Source organism: Theropithecus gelada, chromosome 14, assembly GCF_003255815.1.
Source record: "Theropithecus gelada isolate Dixy chromosome 14, Tgel_1.0, whole genome shotgun sequence".
Classification (NCBI taxonomy): domain Eukaryota; kingdom Metazoa; phylum Chordata; class Mammalia; order Primates; family Cercopithecidae; genus Theropithecus; species Theropithecus gelada.
The window spans coordinates 30,178,659-30,195,348 of NC_037682.1; the positions used below are offsets into that span (position 1 = coordinate 30,178,659).

The 16,690-nt window shown below is 46.1% G+C and overlaps 1 protein-coding gene across 7 annotated transcripts in view; it reads right to left on the bottom strand.

Moving 5' to 3' along the window:
* Positions 1 to 15,576, bottom strand: part of CD44 (CD44 molecule (Indian blood group)) — a 91,663-nt gene extending 76,087 nt beyond the window's left edge. For 5 of the 7 annotated variants that reach the window (XM_025356271.1, XM_025356270.1, XM_025356269.1 and 2 more), the window contains exon 1: positions 14,868 to 15,576. In XM_025356271.1, the coding sequence (XP_025212056.1) occupies positions 14,868 to 14,934 (67 nt within the window). In that variant the 5' untranslated portion in view covers positions 14,935 to 15,576. The remainder of the gene's footprint in view (positions 1 to 14,867) is intronic. The other 2 variants (XM_025356267.1, XM_025356266.1) reach the window with 1 other exon arrangement.
* Positions 15,577 to 16,690: the final 1,114 nt, after the last annotated feature.

Genomic DNA, 16,690 nt, shown 5'->3' on the forward strand with positions numbered 1-16,690 from the left:
TATCTCACTGCTCTGAAAGAGTCTACTCTTGTCATCTCCAAGAAGTCACCAGCAAGGAGCTAAAGGAGTGAGGCCCTAGGAGCCAAATGGTCGTACATCCATATCCCAGAATTTGTTCTATTCCTCCCGCATGACCCCAAAAGAGGCACCTGAATGACCTTGGAAGACACCCTGTAAACCATCCCCTACATACACACTAATAAAACCCTAGGCCCAAGCTTCAGCCACAAGATCAAGGAACTTCCAATGAAATGGATAAGATTTGACTCTAAACCAATGCTTGTCACTCAAGATCCCTAAGTAAATTATGACTTTTTCCCAGTAGCTTAAAATAACATCTATACCATATGGCACTTTTTGCTTCTTCAGAATTTTTGTTTCCCTTCTCCTCAAATGTGTGCTTCTAAAATCCTGAGTCAGATTAGAGGTTCCCATGATTTTCTCACCACTGTCTATTACAGGGCAGACAAGATAAACCACTTGCTTTCAGAATTTTGAGGAGTAAAATTTTTTTTTCTTGTTCTCTTACTCAGAAGACCCAATGGTGAGACAGTGAGAGGGTTGGTGCAGCTCTGCGAAGTCTGGCAAGGGGGTTCCTCAAGGAATTGTGGGGATCCTGGAGACACAGTTACTGCTATAGATCCAACAGGTCTTGGGAGGCTTTCCCTGGTGCTTTAAATCAGATGATATCTCTCTATTATGCTCTCACAAGATCCAGTGTTTCTCCTTCATAGCACTTACCACAAGTGTAATTAAACAAAAGTATCATTACTTGTTTACTGTCTGTCTTCCAGATAGACCGTAAGTTCCAGGAGAGAAGAGACTATGCCTCTGTTGTCTACAGTGGTATCCCCAGTGCCTAGCAGAGCACAGATATTGGTGTTCAACTAGTGTGCATTGAGTGAACAATTGAATAATTTGAAAACCATTGATTATTGACTCAACTCACAAAATTGCTCAGAGAGTCTGGGCAAGGCAAAGGTCAGGTTGCTCTGGGCCTTATGGTTTCCAAATGCTCATTAAGTCAAAAAGGATAAAAAGTATACCAAATATGGATGCGCAAGACAGTGCGCAAGGAACCAGTTCCAAGCCCAGTGAGGGCCCCAGTGCAGTGCAAACACCTACTCCATTTCCCATTGTGGCACTAAAACATCCATTACACTTTTATCTTCTTCTTGTTTTGCATTCCAAGTCTTATTGTCCTGATCAGATCATTGTCTGCTTGTTTTGTTAGTGTCCTCTCTTTTAGCATCTCAAAGGATAAAATGAAAAGGAAACTGGACAAGTCAGAAGACCATGGTTTTGCCACTAACTAGTTTTGTGACCTTGGGAAAGTCACTTGCAGCCCTTGAGCCTTCCTTATCTTTCCAATCAAACAAGTGGGCTACAAAATTCTTGGCACCCTTTCCCATTCTGACATGCCGTCATCTTTGGCTTTTTTGTCATCAGCCCATGATAACTTCCCATGTAGGGTCCTTTCTCTCTTTCTCCTCTTCTTCCTCTTGGAACCCATATTTTGGTGCTGCTGCATGGGCTCAGCTCGGCTTGTACCTTCTAAGCTGTCCCATCAGCCTTAGCAAAGCATCTGATGATTATCCCATTCCCACCTCTAGCCCTTTATTGAATTATCCCAGCAAGGGCACTGAGAGCCACCCTGGCAGGCTGAATGAATTTGCAAGCTTTAGGAAATGGCACAACCAAGAACCCTGAGCCAATACTGGGCCCACCTAGATAAGGAGGGGATGGCAGCTTGGAGGAGACTGCTGAGCATTCCAAAGAATACAGTTTCAATGATTGGGGTCAACCAGCAACAGGAGACGTCGATACAGGCGAAAGTTATCCTAGGTAATAATAGGACCTTGTAGTTTTGTATCACGTGCTTCTGCCTACTAGCACAAAACACTTTCACACCAGCAGGCAAAGGTGGAGAGGTCTAGGGGAGGCAGAGGGATTATTATCCCCAAATGGTTCACACAGTATATTGAACCATTAGACAGATAAAGCCAATAGCCCAAGGTCAAACAATTAGGCTTTCACAGGGTGGGAATTAGAGCAGAGTGTCCTAATCTTACCCGGGGGCTATTTCTGGTAGACTTTTGATGGAGCCTTTTGTTTATACCTTGGTTCTATCTTATCTTACCTGCCCAGGTAGCTAGCCTACTTTTTCCCTTGGGGATGAGTAGTGGGAAACTTGAGTGGCCCAGAGTGAGCTAGCTGGCCAGCCTGAGCTCAAAATCCAGCCTTCTTGATTTGGATGCTCTAAGCAGGACTCAGTGAGGTCAGTTCGTGGAATGCGGCTGCTGTTTGCATTTGGGAGGCACAGAAGAGCTTCCAGTGGCAGCTGAGAATGCAGAGGCTCCAGGGCTGATAAACGTTGTAATTAACGTGCACATACCACCCTTTCATCTTCAAAGGCTTTCTTCACATTAGCTAGTTATTCCTCCTGTCGCCACCACGAGTGAGGCATCACTTTTGTCTTCTCAGTCTGCAGCTGAAGAAACTGATGGGGAGAAGGGACCCTTTGCCAGGAAGTCTGGCCCTTGTTCAAACACAGGAGATATCTGGATCCCAGCATCTAACTTAAAGTGGGTAAATGGGAAGACAGAATGGGAATGAATGCTAACAAAAGGCTCAAGTGACTAAACTCTGCCCTCTGGGCAATAGACTGCTTTTCTACTGTTCTAGAAGGAGATAGAGTCTATAGTATGGCTAGCTGGCCAGATTCTAGAATGGCTAAACTCCCAGAGGACTATACGCACAACTCTCAGAAACATTAACAAAGAAAGTCTGCTGTTCTTCTACGGTGATGTCCATGTGATGCATGGGGGTCAAATCCTTCATACTGTGCCCATAGCAGACATCACTAATGGATCACAGCACTCTCTATACCTGAGCCAAGGTTTGACTTCTTAGCACAGCATTTTAGGAGGCCTCTAGGCAGTCAATGAGAAATGTTCCTTGAGCTAAAATCTATTTGTTATTGCCACAGTAGGTCTTGTTTGGCATTCATTTAAATTGCCACTCTCTAACCCAGGCAAAGTTGCCAAAGTTCTTTCTCACTGTTGGAGCTGGCCTGCTTCTGAACTCTGTCTAGCACTGTCTGAGAGGGTGATTGATGAGAACTTCTGAGTTTCTGGGGCAGAAAAATTGGGTCTTCTGCCAGTGGACAGTGCCACTGTTACTTGATTGCCTGGAATCTGTCCAACCTCATCTCTCACTGTTCTTAACATGAATTCTCTTATCCAAGCAGGCTGACCCCTCCCCCGGCCCCAGTCAAGCCATTCTTACTCCCCACTTAAAACTCCTGGCTCATGTTTTGCTCTTTTCTGGGTTTCTCTCTTCTCCCCTCTCTCTGTCCATCTTCTTTTCCACGTTCAACTCATCCTCAAATTCCTTGAAGCCTTCACATACAGTCGAGACGTCTGTTTTTCCTGATCTTCTGACACTTGGTTATGCTCTCTTGCATAATTCTTTCACCTGATTAACTTTACTTCCACCAAACGGTAAGCTCCCTGAGGACAGAAACTAGGTGTTCCGCTTTCCTCATTTCTGTCCACAGTGCTAATACATTTTAAGGAAATTTTAAATTGGTCAGTTTGTCACCATCTTATAACTGGAGAGACAGAGGCAACTAACAAGGGAAGGACCTTGCCCACAGTCACCCTGTGACTAAGAGGGAGAACCTCTCCTGGCTATGAGTGGATTCTCACTTCTAGAATACTGTGTCTGTATGATTAGCTGGAGAGACAGATGACTGAACCGTATCTGCAATAATCGAGGGCATTGCACAGGATGTGAGAACTGAGCACATCTGTGATTTTATTTCAACTAATGGTCAGTAGATTCCAGATGGGTATAAAGTGAGCACAAGAAGAAGGAGCTATGATCTGACCAAGGACATTCAGTGACAGATAGAATGCCAGAAACTAGCCTTATATGATAGCCTCTGACACACTTTGACAAACTCCTAAGTCATGCAATCTCTATGATTTCCATTTTTTCTTTCTTTTTCCTGACCAAGAATTTATCTGGTTTTAAGATGAAAAGAAATTTTTACTGGGGTCTGGAGGACTCTCAGAAGAAGCAGAAATTCACCATCTCACAGGCCTACCTTGCTCAGTGCCTTGATTTGGGAGAAGATTATATATAATCTTTTGTTTTGTCTTGCTTTTTTTCCCCTAGATTCTCAGGCTACCCTAGTTGCATAGGATACTAGTGCTCACCCTGTAAGTACTGCTTTGTCTGAATATTGTGATTAATTTTGTACCAACAAGTTGCAGGGATTGCTTGCGGAAAGCTGGCAAGTCCAAGGTGCTCATGAAACTCTGAGAGTGAAGGGAACAATTTTTCTCTCCTTTGGAGGTTGGTTTTTCTGGCCATGTGAAGCAATGTTTTTTAAAGTACAATATAAAGAGTACAGTGTTCAGATCCTGCAGGTAATCCCAGGACTGACTTCCTGCAGTTTCAGTTGTGTGACTGGGACATGTTGCTAACTTCTCTGGCCAGAGCTTCTTCATCTGCTCGCCTTCCACATGGTCTAGAGGATTCTATAGAGTACTATGGGCAAAGCACTTTCTCCCTACGAGTCACTCTTGCCGATTGGAGTTAAAGTGTAATTGGGTCCATATGTTTATTTCTGGCATGGATTAATAATTCACTTTTGACATTTAATACAAATCAGGCATCAATTTTTTTTTGACACTGCATTATGGTGGTTTTATGTTACTCTTTCCATTAGGTTTTATGAGGCTTAGGTGTTAGTAAGCCCACAGAGTGACGAATTTATAGAACATGAGTCTGGAAAGGACTTCACAGATCAACTAAAATCCAACTCTCATTTTACACGTGGAAAAATAGAGGTAAATAGGAGTGAAATACTTTGCTTAGCAGCACATAGTGAATCAGTAATAAAAAGAAGCTAAGATATAATAATCATTTCTATTCTTGGGGTACCTTCTATGAAATAAACATTTAGCTTTAGACATTATGTGCTAAGTATTGTTCCAGACACTTAACAAGTGCAACTGCCCAAGCTCATGCTGCTGTTAAGTGGCAAGAGTGGAATCAACTGGTGTGTGAGTCCCCCTGTCTTGTTCCATTGTCTTTATACCTTCTAAATGACTCTCCTCAAAGCCAGACCTCCTCATTTTCATTATACCACACCAAGCATCTGATTATATGGAGGTGATTTTTAGTCTGGGAGGTTTACAAACCATTGACTGAAAGAAACAACTGCCCTTTTATTCCTCTGGCATGGTGACCAAAAAGTCAACAATTTTTTTTCTCTGAGGACTGTTGAGAACATGACTTTAAGGTTTGGGGTCTTTTTATACACGAGGCCAGATTTGGAAGTAAAGGTGTAGACAAAGAGGCAGTCAGACCTATAGGAAATCCAGATCCCTATTCTACTGGACAAAATACAATGAGCTGTAAACTTTCCCTGCCTTGTGTTACATTTCAAACCTCAAGAAAGAACTCTTTAGACTGAAGAGAGTGCAGAGAACAGAAATTTCAAGGGAGGAAGGGGGTTGAGGATTGCTACAAGCAGCAATGGAGAAAAATGAAAGAAGATTTGTATAGACCAGAAAGAAAAAAAAATGAAGAAAAAGAATTAGACAGAAGCTATAAAAATCACGGAAAATAAGTAACAGAGATGGCTTTGCTAGCCAAGTCTAGAAACGTTATTAATTCAGTAAGCCATCCAAGTGTTTACTGAGTACTCACTATAATTGGGGAACTGTGCTGACTGCTCAGGGCTATTATGAATATGAAAATGTGTAGAGCGTTTGGGCTTTTCCCTAAGGAGCTTTTATGCTCACTGACAAAAGAGAAGAGATAGCCATTATAGCCATCCCTTAAACTTTCTCTTTTTAAATGGAGATGTGTTTGTGAGGTTTTAATGAATTTTCAGGGGGAACAATAGGAGAAAGTAAGTCACTTAAGGGAGTCTACAGGAATGTACCTGACCTCTAATGATATTGTAAAGACAACTAGTCTCACCACAGAGGATCCACTGCAAAAACAAACTCCTTAACAGGAGATTTATTCCCCAAACTTTTATCCCCTCTGTGTGAGCAGCACTCTTGTGGGTTACCTGAATTCCCCTCCCCCTCTTGCAGGCTAATGTGGGCCCAGCAACTCACTGGTGGCTGCTGAGCTGACATCAGCTGGTTTCCTGCAAGATGGTGCTTAGTTAGCTCTGTTGGATTCTGGTTTTTGGACTGTACACATTCAGCAGAGGCAACATCTCTGATTGGCATATAGTAGGTACTCATTTAGAGCGTGCAAAGACTGGGGCTAGAGGCTTGGGCAGAAATGCCCTTCTAAGCCACAGGCAGCAGACCAGGTGTTGGATGCATGGAATTGTTTATTTCCCTGCCATCTTTTTTTTTCTTTTCTTTTTAGACTGAATTTCGCTCTTGTTGCCCAGGCTGGAGTGCAACGGCGTGATCTTGGCTCACCGCAACCTCCGCCTCCTGGGTTCAAGTGATTCTCCTGCCTCAGCCTCCCGAGTAGCTGAGATTACAGGCATGTGCCACCATGCCCAGTTAATTTTTTTGTATTTTTAGTAGAGATGGGGTTTCTCCTTGATGGTCAGGCTGGTCTCAAACTCCCGACCTCAGGTGATCAGCCCGCCTCAGCCTCCCAAAGTGCTGGGGTTACAGGCATGAGCCACCATGCCTGGCCCTCTCCCTGGCATCTTAATGTGCATAATGGTGAACACTTACAAAGGGGCTTTACTGTTACCGTGCTACTATCTTGGAAAGGAAGTGGAAAAAGATGCTGCCTAGTCCCATGATTGGTGTGTGGGTCCTCCGAGAAGTCACTGCAGGCCTGTTTAAGTGTAAAGAGATACATTAAAATTGAAAAAAAAAAAAATTCAAAAGTTGGGGGAAGGGGACTGGAATCTGGGATGAGTCCCCATTCCCAGGAAAAGGCCTGCGTCCCTTCCAGTGGACTGAACTAGATGTTCCCAGGGGGCCTTGCCTCCTCCCTTCCTGGGTGGCTTTTTTCTCAGTGAGGGGTACCCGGAGGAAACTCTCTTGCTCCCTGATGGGATGGTCACATGCTGGGCCAAATAGAAGCCTGGTTGTCTGGTTTAGGCTAGGGCTGGAGAGAAGGGCTATAGCACACTTCCAGCTTTTGCCAAATTCCTTGTGCCCTGGATATGTACAACCCTACTCTTAACAGTCTCTTTTCTCAGAGTTTCCCTCCCTCCCTCATCCATTCTAGCCAGTAGAGAGAAGACCCTGGAACCAAGGGCCTGTAGGCTGAGGGCAAATATTTTGCTGCTATTTGATTAGCTCATTTCCCAGTCAAAGTTCTAGATGATGGAGAACCACTAATCAGCCACCTTCACCTTTCATCCAGGTGACAAATAATGAAGTGATAATGAACAAACAACTCAATTCACATCCCTTTCAGCCCTACCTTATCCTAATGAACAAACAACTGAATTCACATCCCTGTCAGTCCTACCCTATCCTCAACTTTCCATCACATAGAAGTGAGTGGAGCTTCTGTTCAGAGATCGGAATGAATGAGTCAACTCAGAATATGCATTGGAAGAAATTTCCGTTACAACTTCCTCCTCCTTCATTTTTGCAGTTCTAGCGCCTTTCTCTGACATCATATTTAAAAGCTCTGTGGATGTTATGACCTCACCCACAACTAGATTCCCAAATGAAGTTTTTGAAAACAACTACAGTACTTCCAGGTACAATCGTCTGGATTTCTGGGGTGCCTCGACATCTTAATATACGAAGAGAAGCACTCTAATGTAGTGACAAAGAGCATAAACTCTGTAGCCAGACGTGAGTTTGAATCCCAGCGCCATCACTTATCAGCTGCACGGCCTTGGGCAAGTTACTTCAATTATCTGTGCCTCAGTTTCCTGATATGTAAAAGATAATATCAGCACCAACTTCATGAGATCAGTGTTTGGATTAAACAAGGCAGTATATAGGAAACAATTAGAATGGCGCTGGTACATGATCAACACTCTGTGTTTGCTATTATTACTAATAGTGGTGAGAGTTCTCAGAAACATAGAACTTATGCAAAGATGCAAGCAGAAAAAGCATAAGAGCTCTCAAAAACAAATGAATTTTCAGGCACTGCCAAAGGAGACTTGCAATGCCACAACAGCAGATGCTCAAAATGACTGGTGTATATGAATAATCTCTTCCCTAAACTCCAGAGTTTTGCAATTAACCTTTACTTTTAAAAGCTGAAGACCTGAAAGTTTTTGGGACCTGAGTTTTGCAAATCACCTCCTTGGTGACTCAGTCCCTCCCCACCCACCTGAGATCTGTCTGCCCACACTTGCACTTAGCAGGGACACTTGCCTCAGGAGGACACACCCAGGCAGCCAGTGCACCTCAAACTCGGGGAGATCTGGCTCTGCGAGTTTCCATTGTTCCCCACCCCCACAAGACCCACCCCCTCATTCTGTGTTTGTCTCCCTGTCTCTCAAGTCTAGTTGGGCAGACAATCTTCAGGAAAACAAAACCTGCCCCAGTTATGGGTAATTTCTGACATCACAAGCTCTGTAGAGAGGAGACATGGTTTGCCATTGCCAAAGTGGCTCCCTGTTGGATGTCAGGATTCCCTATGGATTTGCCCCTGAAGAAGCTACAGTAGTATCCAGCCAGACAACAGCTTGATAATTGCCCAAAGAGACCAACAGAGAAGGCAAGAATCTCCTGTGTAGTACTTCTACTTCTGTCCTCTGCCACCACCTTCCAGAAGCAGGTGTTGGGGCTGGAGGAGTGTGGGCCTCTCACCCAAGGATCTTAACCTCATATCAGTATCTCCAAAATAACTAGAACTCCAATCTGGCTGCTGCTGGGGTGTGTTCTTGTTTTGAGGCTTAAATTTGGGGTTGGTGTCTTCATCTCATTGGCTCCCACTCCCTTCTCAGTCCAACTATCTAGTAACCCTGTCTTTAGCCAGATGTCCCCAGCGGTCACAGCAGGCAGCCACCAAAGCCACAAACAAACAGATGAGTGAGCTCACTGTTTGGGGTAGACCAAACATGAGGCCTGTGGTGGGCAGTCAGTCAGCCAAGCGCCCTCCTCAGCCCTGTCCCAAGCAACACAGCCGTCACTACGGTTCTCACTTACACATAAATGTATTTGCACCTTAGCCATACTGACAGCATGCTTCCATATATATAGATAGCATGACTTATATTCTAGACATTCATTGAAGTTCAACAGTTATGTGTCAATACTACTGGGATCTGGGCCCACAAAAATGAATGTGACATGATCCTTGTTATCTGGGGACTCCCCCAGTGCTGCAGAAGACGGACAGGAGAAGATACATTGGAATTTGTTTTCTTGTGGTTATTTTCCCCTTTAAGGGGCATGAAAGTCTTTAGCATTCTTTGGCATCACCAATTCCCACCACACACATAGATCCATCAGGCACGTACTTACAGGCACACCTGTGATGTATATATGTCCACATCCAGCAAACAAGAATCAAACATGTGGCTTATCTTGGTACGTCACACAGTGGGGTGACTGAGCAATGGAGAGAGGAGGAATATGAAAGACTTATCTCCAAAGTACACATGTCCTGGATCAAACATTAATTTAATTGACACCATCCTAGTTAAGGAGTTGTAAAGATGTGAATTTCTTTATGCAAAAAGCATTTTTTTTAAAAGTGTTTGACTTTCAATTACATGAAGTCATGTATTTATTTGTGGAAAAATATATAAACATTTAGTCAAAATATACACTATACATCAATTGGTAGAGTGTTTGCATATTTGAGATCCTGACTCTCCTGGAAAATCTGGAACACACAATGACTGTATCCATGCCAGACCAGACTCCAGAACCACAGACTTTAGAAAGCACCCCTTCTGGTTTACTCTGGCAAATTGGGCTTGCCTTCCAAACCCAGCTGGGCAGTCATGGGGGCTACACTTAAAAAAATTCAACCTGCTAAGTGAGTGAAAAGTGGGATTCAAATTTAAGGTAGAAGGTATCAACCTACCCTGCCATTCTAAAGAATGCCTGCAACCTTCCCATTAAAGCAGGGACACAAAGGAAGTTGAGTCATCGGCTTCTTGCTGTTCAAACCCCAGAATTTCTCTCTGAGGCAGAAAAAGATCCCCTTTGAAAACTACACAGTGCCTGGTAGCATCTGCCACGTGCTTCAGCTCATTCTTTCACAAGAACCACTTCCCTTTCAGGCTCTTGGCTGGAGTGAGCTAAAGTGAAGGTGCTGGGGAAACACAAGTGCAGTTACTCTCTTATCCCCAGCCCCAGCCCCAGCCCCAGCCAGGAGGCAGTGCTGGGGAGGCCCAGGTGATCTCCAACCACCTCCTCTCCATCAGTGGACCCCAGTCTTGAAGCATCTGACACTGCAGGTGGATCCAAAACCTCACTTGGGTGGCCATGTGTCACCTAGAGCCACACACTGGGTTTCAGTTCAAGACCCATGTCAGCTTCCTGCCAGGGGTCACACAACCTACTAATGAGATGTGAGGAGTGGGTCTCTGGGTCAGTGCATGTGAAATGCTTGCCAGGTCAGAGTGAGAGCTCCTGTAGTGCTGCTTTCCTAATATTCAGGCAGAGGGCATTGCCCTAACTTGTCTCGTAGACAAGCAACCACCTCTCCCTTTATTCCAAGCCTGCAAATGAGAGCATGTCTGGGAGGGCAGCTGGACTCTGATAAGGGAAATGACTTATTTTAGTTACAAATAACTTGGTTGGCATCTCTGATATCTGTGGCCAAACCTGGGGAGACAGGCCAGGGCAGGACCGCCAAGAGTCCACAGCCTGCCGGGGGTGGAGAGAGAAGCCACCCATGCAACGCTTTACTTATGCTAGCCACAGGAGACAGGGAGTGTGGGAGAGCCACGCACAGTTTTCAAAGTCCTCCAGACACGTAATGAATTGAAGGAGCATAAGCACTGGAGTCTAACATAGGAGGATGTTAGATGGCAGGGAAATCCCAACTCCACCACTGGACCCTGGGGCAAGTCATGCCATCTCCACAAGTCTCGATCTCTTTATCTAGAAAATGTAGTTAAGAGAGTGCTAGGTGTATAGGGCTGTTGGGAGGCTTAGATAAGATATCCTGTGCTACCCCCTGGCTTCATGTCTAGCATAGAGTCAGTGCTCCCTGAGTGGTATTTCCTAGGGACTCAGGACTTAGGTCCCTGGTTTACATAGGACCATATGGTACCATAGCAGAGTGTCAGGCTTTTGAAACTTCGGTGCTCCTAACCATCTAGTGATGTTCCAGGAGGTGCTAGAAGCCCCAGGACAATACAGAGAATCTTTCTCAAACACCAACGCTGCTATATGGTCAAAAATATATGTCATGATTATTGCATTAAATTCAAATTGGGTATATTGTAGAGTAATATATAAAATTGTAATGACTGTGTAAGGTAGTATTTAAGGCGTGAAACAAATGTTGTTACCCCAGTAGATCACACCCTCCCCGCCCAGTGCAGGGGTTGGGGTTGAGGCTCCCACAGTCCTCATGATAGAGATATATGAGAGACCAGTGAAAAATGCCCTGCCCTAATATCTTAACAAGTCTCAGAGAGGGAAAGTCACTAGTCCCTCTCTTTCAGGTTTTCTAAATGATCCTTAGAGTTCCCATCTCTGAGTCTATGACAATGAGTCAGGAAATAGTTCCTGAATGAATGGAAGGGAATCTGTCATAAACTAAGAATTCCATGCTGTCCAGCATCCCCTCCTTTGTGGGGCAATTTGGGAAAAAACAAACAGAACATTTTCCTTCTGGCTGCCAGCCTCCCACACATGGACTTGTCACCATGCCTTTGCAGGAAGTAGATGTCCAATGTGTGAATGGGGAATACCTCAATTAATCAATGCTAGCCGCAACAGAGATGAAGCTTTGCCTCTTTGCTTCTTCACATGGGAAAACACAGCCAAAGTTCTAACTCCCCGCAAGGGGCGGAGTCTCTAATGCTCAATTAGAGAGAAAAGAGCAGAAAGGTATGTGCCAGCCCCAAGCCCCAGGACTCTCAGACGTTCACCTCTTTCTCAACACCAGGCATGCAATTCCCAAGCAAAGAGCCCCTCGCCCACAGAGAAAAGGAGATGCGTGTGAATGAAGGACTCATCCCTGCTGGCCTCCACCAAGGGTCACTTTCTTCCTCCTACACAGGACCCCTAATTCAAGATATCTGTTCCCCAACTCAGAGTTTCTGGGTCCAATGTCACTTAACTACATTTGGCCATTTCTCCACTTTTTGCTTTCCCATACAAAGACTGGATCCCCTTCTCTTCCCGAAAGCCTTGCTCCTTTCCAAAGTTTCCTCTTGGTTGTCCAGAGTCCACCACTCCCCAGAATGGGGCAACAAAAGCTCCTTTCCTTCCCCCTTCCTCCTTCTCCCTCCCGCCACCCACCCCATGCCCAGCCCCAAGCCCTGTGACAAAGTCATGTCTCCTTTCCAAGTCTCAGTTCCTGCCAAACAACTTTACAAGCACATGAAAGTGAGGGCCGGGGCAGTTATTGCTACTGGCACTTCATTGTGCTTCCTCTAAATGATGCTGCACAAAGGGGCCGTGGAAACTCGGGGCAGGAGGGAGCCTGCCGGTCTCTGGGAGAACCTCAAGGGTTAGGATGTGCCAAATATTTGGAGGTGGGGCCCTTTAGAAGAATCAGGGAGACAAGTTGGAAGGAGTCAGGAGTCAGAATGCCCAAAGACAAAGCAGAAGATGGCACTGGTAGGTAACATACAAATAAACTTCCCTAGAGGCCATAGGGAAACCACCAGGGCCCTCTTCTCTGAGGCCAGGCCCAGGGCTCTCCCTGATCTCCAACTTGACTCTTCTCTCCCATCCTGAGTGTTTCCACTTTTCAAGGGCTTATTTGAACTCCAGTCCCTTTTGGAACTTTCCCTAAGGCCTAGAGTCCACCAAAATCCTTTCCTCCTTGAATCTTTTCCAAGTTTGTCCATCTTATACAGTCTAACATATTCTAAGCCTAGGCTTTGGAGCTCAGTGGAGCTGGGTTTCCATCCAGCACTGCTCCTGGCTATGTGAATGCCAGCAAGTCACTTAACCTCTCTAAGCATCAGTTTTCCTCCTGTCAAACAGGCCTGATAACAGGAAACTTCTTACTAGGCCATTGTGAGGGGAGAATGAGATAACACATGGAAAGGATTTAACATAATGCCTGGCACAGTGAAAATATACAGTACATGGTAGCTAGTGCTGTATTGCTTTTTTTAACAGAGTCATGCTCTGTCACCCAGGCTGGAGTGCAATGGCATAATCTTGGCTCACTGCAACCTTAGCCTCCTGGGTTCAAGCAATTCTCCTGCCTCAGCGTCCCAAGGAGCTGGGACTACAGGTTTGCACCACCACACCCTGCTAATTTTTGTATTTTTTGTAAGATGGGGTTTCACCATGTTGGCCAAGGCTGGTCTCGAACTCCTGACCTCAGGAAATTTGCTGCCTCAGCCTCCCAAAGTCCCGGAATTAGAGGCATGAGCCACTATGACCAGCTGTGTTATTGCTGTCATTATTATTACTATTTCAGCTTCAGCAGTATAAATCCTAGATCCCCAAATCCCCACCTAGTAATGACCTCCTACTCACACAGAAAGGGAGATGCATGTGCACAAAGAACTCATCCTGCCTAGCCTCTACCTAGGGTCACTTTCTTCCTACCGCCGAAAGTAGGAAGATACAGAAAGCAGAAAGTAATTCAAGATAAGTTATACTGGGTACTCAATCTAAAGTAACCAGGTGGGACTGCGTTTCACTTTCTCAGTACCCCCGTGGAACTGGGTTAATAAATATTTGCTGAGTAGAATTTACTGCATGCAGGTTGAGCTGTCTTAATGACCCAGCTGGCACTTCTTAAGAGAAAAATTAATTTTGGCCAGCGATAAGCGAATTGGCCGTGTAATTATCTGTACATATATAGACAAAGAAAGAGAATGCTTGGAATTGAGCCGTGCTAGAATATACCTTACACGCAGCCCCTCCCCTTCGTAGCACTGACCCTGTTGGGATGAGATATTGGAGTCCTAGCCCCAGTGTCCCTGATGTCGCCCTGGTATCAAGGCTCTTCTCTCTGCTCTGAGGCTGCCAGGCAGGGAATATGAGCCACCTTACTGTTGAGATTTCCCCCACACTGATTGGCAGAAGCAGGAGGTAGCAAGGACCAAGCAGCTGGTCCAGTGGTTGCCTCTCCTATTCATGCTCCCTGTCCCAGGCTGGAATCTCATGGAGACCCAAGACTTCACCGCAGAGCTGGTTCAGGCTTCCACAGCGCTAAGGTGGCAGTGGCAGTGCGGACTGTAAGCTTTGGAACAATGCTCAGTGGGTAGTTGGGAGAACCTAGGACCCCTTTCTGGAAAACCCACTGCCAGCCAGTCTCACACTTGCAATTGTGACCCCTTCTGTGACCACCTTGGTAACAGCCATTCGCCCTTTTCTAGCCCCAGTTCCTGCCCCGCCTAGCTCTGCCCTGCCTAGACACAGCCCGGTGGGGCTTGACGAGCCCTTGGGCACAGGAGCCTGTTAGTCCAGACACTGACTGCGCGCATCCAGGAGAACGGTTACTTTCTGCCATGTGCTCCAGCTCTAGCGACCTCGCCCAAAACTGCGTGCCGGCAGCCTGCCCAACAAACTTTCTTCTCTTTCTCTTTTTCTTTCAACCAAACGGTGCTTCCACAGACACATTCTCCAACGGTTTAGCGCAATCCCAGCCCTGCTTTCCGGAGCCCAATGCACTTCGCAGGCAACTCACTTGACTCCAGTCCCCCAGGGCCGACTCAGCCGGAGGGGCTACCTCCGGGTCCGCGCTGCGCACCCCGCACCCATCTTGCTGCCCAGGATGCGGCGGGCACTCACCGATCTGCGCCAGGCTCAGCTGCAAGAGGCAGAGTACCCGGGCTGCGTGCCACCAAAACTTGTCCATGGTGTCCAGAGAGAACGGAGGGCGCGAGGGAAAGGGGCTGGAGGATCCCTGAGCGCGGGGCAGGGGCCGGTGGAGGACGGGACGAGGATGGCGGACCGAACCTGGCAGAGGCTGGGGTCCGCTGGGCAATGAGGCTGCCTCGGAAGTTGGCTGCAGTTTTTATTCGAGGTTTAAACAGTGACCTAAGACGGAGGGAGGGAGCGAGCGAAGGACACACCCAAGCGAGGGGGGCTGTGACTAAGCAGCCGGCAGAGGTTTAAAGAAGTAGCAGCCCTCCTGGGCGGGCCCCTCTGCCTCCGCCCCGTGCTCTGCTGAGGTTGTAAATAATCGGGGCTTCCGTGGACGTGGGTCGGGGAACCTGGAGTGTCGCGGGGTGCTTGTGCCTCCGAACCCCACCGGCCCCTGCGACCCGGGACGCACTGGCTTTCTTCTCCCGCTGGCCCCGGGACATCAGGACAGAGGATGACTGCATTATAAAAGCTTGCACCGTTGGGTTCAGCCTTTAGCCTCTCTTTTCCCGCTAAATTTCTCTTGAATCCGGCTGGAGAAAGATCTCTGTGTTACACAGGTAGTTGGATATCCTGGGAGAGGAGCTGGAGACAGGGCGAGGTCTTGCCCTGGGTGGCGCAGTGCCTCCATGCCCACAGTGGGGAGTGAGGGGTGGGGAGTTGGTGAATCTTCCAGGTGGAAAGAGGGAGAGCTCATTCTTTTCCCCCTCAAAAACAAGTGAAGTCCACATGGCTTGAATAAGTTTTTGCTTCTTGGCAGAACGGCTCAGGGAAAGCTACTGATGGCCGGTCATAGGGCTGGCATTTGGCTCGGCTAACCCATGTGTTCAAGCCAGTGGGTGTGGGCACCTCTCTCCACACACATGCTCATTCATCTTCCTAAATACCCTTCCATCCACCCATCCATCTATCCACCCATCTTTCCTTATGTCTTTCCAGGACTCTCGCATCCATGCATCCTCTTGTCCATCCACTAACCACTTAGGTCCATCCATCATCCCATTCATTCATTAATTCTTCCAGCCACACATCTTTTAATTTGTTCATACACCTATTCTTCTATTCATCTTCCCATACAACTTCTCAATCATCATTCCACACTTCCTTTTTCACATCTCTTCATAAACCCACAACCATCCACCATCCTCTTCTCCACCCATCCACCCACATATCTGTTTATTGATATATCCACTCATTTCCCATCTGTCCATGATCAACATATCCACCTGTCATTTTATCCATTCTCTCATCCACCCATACATTCATCTATTATTTTTTGCCCCCATTATCCTCCTTTCTGTGTAAACATTAATTCATTTTCTCCCACCTCTTCTACCCAGCAGATCTTAAAGAGAGGAAGAGATTGTAATATTCTTCAGGGGAAGCCTTTTGAGATTGAAATATCATACTTTGAATGATAACTCTATATCTACCTATAATACACTATGGTTTAATGTTTGGAAATCAAACACAGTATTTATTTTTCATGTGAACTACTAAAAGTAAATCTGCAAGGACTTCTTGCCTGGTGAGTTGCACAGAAAATGAAAGTCATTATCAGTGGCTGTGGCAAGACTGAAGGAACCATGCCAGAACTTCTGAGGGAAGGTAAGATTTTGTTATTTATTTCAAGAAATTGAAAAGTTGAGAGAAATGCACCCAACTATCCACCTATGCATTCATTCGTCAAACATGTAATGAGTGTTGTGGGGTATCAAGGTAAACGAGACCTGGCGCTATCTCCAGGG